The sequence below is a fragment of the Rhea americana genome, unplaced genomic scaffold (assembly GCF_003343005.1).
Source record: "Rhea americana isolate MKP2758 unplaced genomic scaffold, rheAme1 scaffold_147, whole genome shotgun sequence".
Classification (NCBI taxonomy): domain Eukaryota; kingdom Metazoa; phylum Chordata; class Aves; order Rheiformes; family Rheidae; genus Rhea; species Rhea americana.
Genome location: NW_028185561.1, coordinates 2,169,254 through 2,173,765, shown reverse-complemented (window position 1 = coordinate 2,173,765; position 4,512 = coordinate 2,169,254). Strand labels below are relative to the sequence as shown.

At 35.5% G+C, this 4,512-nt stretch overlaps 1 protein-coding gene across 3 annotated transcripts in view; it reads left to right on the top strand.

Annotated features, from left to right (window-relative positions):
* Positions 1-3,244, top strand: part of SNX14 (sorting nexin 14) — a 60,200-nt gene extending 56,956 nt beyond the window's left edge. For 2 of the 3 annotated variants that reach the window (XM_085299225.1, XM_085299227.1), the window contains 2 exons: positions 105-163; positions 3,040-3,244. In XM_085299225.1, coding sequence (XP_085155351.1) covers positions 105-163; positions 3,040-3,078 — 98 coding nt within the window. In that variant the 3' untranslated portion in view covers positions 3,079-3,244. The other variant, XM_085299226.1, reaches the window with a different exon arrangement.
* Positions 3,245-4,512: the final 1,268 nt, after the last annotated feature.

Genomic DNA, 4,512 nt, shown 5'->3' with positions numbered 1-4,512 from the left:
AAAGAAAGAAAACACATACACACAACACAGAAAGCAGTAGGGTTCCCTTAGTATTCTTAATGTCTGACTAAGATTCTTCTCTGACATTTACTTTATTTTGTTTTAGTTAACTTATGTTCTGTTGGACATTGGGATTCAGGAACTCTTTCCAGAGCTCAGTAAGGTATGTGCAAAGACCAGGAGTTGTAGATAAAATCTTTGAGCTACATAACTCTGGTGTATTTTTGCTCCTGATTTCTTGTAATAAGTTTAATGCTTTTGGAGAATTTRTATCTTACTAATCTGTTGAAATCTTTGAAATTTGAGTTATATACATTTTTGCTGCTAATGAAGTCTTTTCATATTCATTTAGGCCTATTTGTCTGACCTGCCCTCATGTCTGGGGTTCAGAGTCAGTACCCTCCAGCAGAATTGGAGCAGAGAGCAATCTGTTGTCAGGATGTCTGTGCCTTTCTTTTGATGATTGCCTGCATTCTATTTCCTGCATCTGTTGTCTTTTAGAAAGTAAATTTTGCACATGAATTTCTGGTTGAGCTTCAGGATTTTTCTCGAATATATTTTGCAGGGGTTTCTTCATTAAGTTTGGTCACTGCAATGTTAATGTCCTCTATCCAGATAAAGGAGAGAATTCATATGCTATATAAATGCCTATCCTTGTGTATATTATCTATCAGATTTTTGTACTTAGATACATAAAAATTTCATAAAGTTTTTGTTGGTAAGTTTGCAGTTTAGTTTTCATGGTATGCAGGAAATGTTTGTTACCTAGCCAAATATTAAATAATAATAATATTAAAAAACCCCCACCACCCTTCACTTATGATTCAGATTTTGGTTATGAAAGTTCTGAGTCTCAGAACTGCAGAATGGCAGCAGTGATTTGTTTTGCATGATAAACAGAATCAAGTGAYAGATGTCAGAACAAGCTAGGGCACCTTCCATTTTTTTTCACTGRAATGAGACAAGCTTAGCAAGTTTAATCCACTTAGTGCATCAACTCCGTAGTCACCTCCTCATGTCAGTGTTCAAAAAGTTAAAACCAAAAACAAACAAAAAAAAGACCCAACTAACTAGGGGAATGAGGAAGTAGCTTAGTCACTCGTGTGCTGCAAAAGGACCTGATTTAGTTCCCTGTTTCTGTATCCCAGCAGTAAACAATGTATCTACGGGAATATTGGCCTGYCTTTAGTTAATGTTGAAAGAAGTTAAAGGCTTTGTGCATTAAACATTTCAATAATTTTTAAAGACTATGAACTGTTGCCTTTTTTCCTTTGTGTGTATTTTATGAGGGAAAATATTTTTTCTCAATAACAAAACAAAATATGATGTAATTTAAGATTGAAGTTCTAATTTCTTAATCCATCCTTTCATTCCCTGTAACTGGATGACACTGCCTGACTGCTCTGCAGTGTTTCAGAAAGCTATCTGCTGAGGAAGGAGCTCTGACGCTACCTTCAGTCCCAAACAGCAGAGCTGAGGCCTGGGTGCTCTCTGTTGCATGTGACTAAAGCTGATGAGGGGGACAGAGGAGGAGGCTTTACTGGCCCAGATTTCAGTAGAGGAAAGAAGGAAAAGATCTTTCAACTAGGAATTCCAGCTATTTTCCTCTTCTGGATGTATCAAGAGATAAAACAAAACAAAGTACTGCCTTCTGTGATCTTTTAAGCTGGGACCTCTTAATGAACATGATATGACTATGATGGGCCAAGTGAGGCAGCTGAAGAAGAATCAGTGTGAAAAGGCAAATGCAAGGTGGAGAAAGAGTATGGGTGGGAGTCAKATGCTTTCCATCTGGAGCCCTGAATACAGGGAAGGGAAAAAAAAAAAAAATAAAAAAAAGGAAGAATAAAGGGAGAGCTGCTTGATTCTGAGGTGGGAATCATGCTTTGATTCCGTTTCCCTTCCCTTTCTGCCTCCCCTGCCCCCCAAATCACTGTGAACTGACTGCAAAGACATTTGGGAATAGAATTCTGTTTCCTTCAAACAAAATWTAAAATGACTGGTTGTTATTTAGTTACCAGTTGCATTTCAAAAGATCATTCCAGTGGCTGTCTCCTCTGTTCAACAGAGACTGTTCCTTTCTGAGTTGCTTGTACTGAAATGTGGTCATAGTTAAAGAACAGAAAAATATTTCAGACTGGTCAGTATTTAAAAAGAAAACCGAGCATCCAATGGATTTTCTTAGCACTGCTTCTTCAGCAACAGAAATAGTAATGGGAGAAATGAGAAAACTTTTGTTGGTGGGAATGTCAGCCTTCTTTCCATAGGGATAAAAAGAATGGGATGCRTAAGATGATTTTAAAGAATGCTTTTTGAAGCATTGTCATGCRTTCAAAAAGCTACAATATTGATATTTTGTTTTTGAAAAGATATGAAATGGTCAAAAAACAAAGCTTTAAGCATATTTTAAGAATTTGCATGTTTTGTAAAGATGCTTCTAGATAGTATCATGTGGTAGCCATTTCTCTGTTCTTATTAGCTGTTACTCATTAGGTCTGACATCTTGAAGTTATATCCGGCTACACTTACCATTATAGATATATAACAGATCATTTCAGATGTGCTGTATTCAACTGCACCATGCGTAAGTACACAGGTTCTAAGAATAAGAGGTGGAAAATACTATTATATAAATTTTGCTTGTGATACAATATACAGTGACTCTCTTGGAAGTCTGTTCAGACAAGATAAAAGGAAAAGGGACAGCTGAGATAGGAAGAGCATTCCTAGCAGAGGAAGGAAAGAAATGCTGTTGAAAAATACCATGTCGGTGCTTTCAGAGCACAAAATTGCTTGTTCAGAAAAGCCTATTTAGCAGTTAGAAACAGGGAAGGGAAAACTTCTAGAGAAAGAAGAAAGTACCTACTTCAAGAAATAGTATTAAAACACTGAATGTGCTAGCTTTCCTTTCTGTTCTCTCTGGTTTCTAGTGAATGTTTTCAAATATTACTAATCTGTGCAGCCCAACTCAGTTGTTTCTATCTAAACATGCATTTTCATTCTTAGTAAGTCAAATTTTTCTCAACTACTATTTGACAGGGTCCGAAGGAAGCTAGCTCTGCGTCACCGTGGATGTGAATGTGGGGACCTTGCTGAACATCTAGTAGGAACTTCTGCTGTGCACTAACAGAATGTATATGTGACATTTTAGTTTCGCATTGTATATTTTCTTGTAAACATCAKAAAGTTCTAAAACCTCTTTCTGCAATAAAGACATTAAAATTTAATACCAGTTAAAATTAAATACATTTGTACTTTTTTTCTTTTAAACTGTTATCAGTGAAAGTCAAATTCATTTCCCCAAAATATCTGCATGAGAAAGTACAGGGTGATATAAAATAAGACTGCTGGGAGACCAGCTTACATATGCTTTGTTAAAAGCGCAACTGTTGCCTTCCTGAAAGGATAGTTAGAAAAATTGTTTGGAAAAAGTTGTAAAATGCTGCCATGAAGGTGTTTTAAATGTCTTGACAAATCTTAATAATTTATTTAAACAAAGAAATGTGATTGAATCTGTTGCATACAAATAATCTCAGACATTATTTTTGGCCTTCATGCTTTCACATGAGTATGCAAAATATCACACATGTAATAGTTTGTTTAGCTTCAGTCCTTGAAATTTAAAGCACTCTTAAAATAACAGTGTGTTTTTTTGACTTTTACCTTAGCTTTTATTTTTCTGCTATTTCTTATCCAAGTTTGTGGGGTTTGTTTTTGTTTTTTGTTTTTTGTTTTTTTTTTACCACAGACATCCTCTTCAGAGACTCTAGAGAAGAGGATGTGAATCTGTTCTTAGTATTTTCTAAAAATTGATTAAAATGTATGGAATTTTTTTTTCCTCCCTGTATCTCTTAACCTGTTGGCCCTAGATTTTTTGAGAGAAACTTGAAAAAGGACTTTTTTKTGTGTGGATTTGTAACAACTTTTACTTGGAGAATAATACAGAAATRTTTTAACAGACTTTCCCTGAGATTTTTTTAGCTTTTGCAGACAGACCAGTGTATAATATTTTAACACAGTATTAGTGCTTTTGTCAACATAATTTGCTTTATTTATATTGCTACTGTTGGCCTCTTCTGTTTGTCAAAGGAAGGTAATAATGTTACTTCTCTCTAGGTATGCTGAAAGAGTCTTCATAATTTTTAAAACAGAGTGGGCAGGTACACCTTGCTCCATAAATTTAGTCTCCGCTACTGTATTATGCAGTGTTAGGGGGAACATTCTTCTATGACTTAAGACCATTAGGGGCTCGTATTGAAAAATCCATGTTATACCCAGTAGTGTGTCAAGTGCAGCTGTTACTTGGCTCCCACCTTCTGGTACTTTGAGGCTCGAATGTGCTTGTTCCAGCGCAGCTCAGCTAATAAAACTATGTAGTCCAAGTCACTTCATACACAACCCTTGAATTTACTTGGAAACTAATTAAGTCTTGAAGTTAAATATACTGAATATTCCCTTTCTTATTAAATGTTTATCTTAAAATTGTACCTCAGATTACATGAAGGTGTAAGT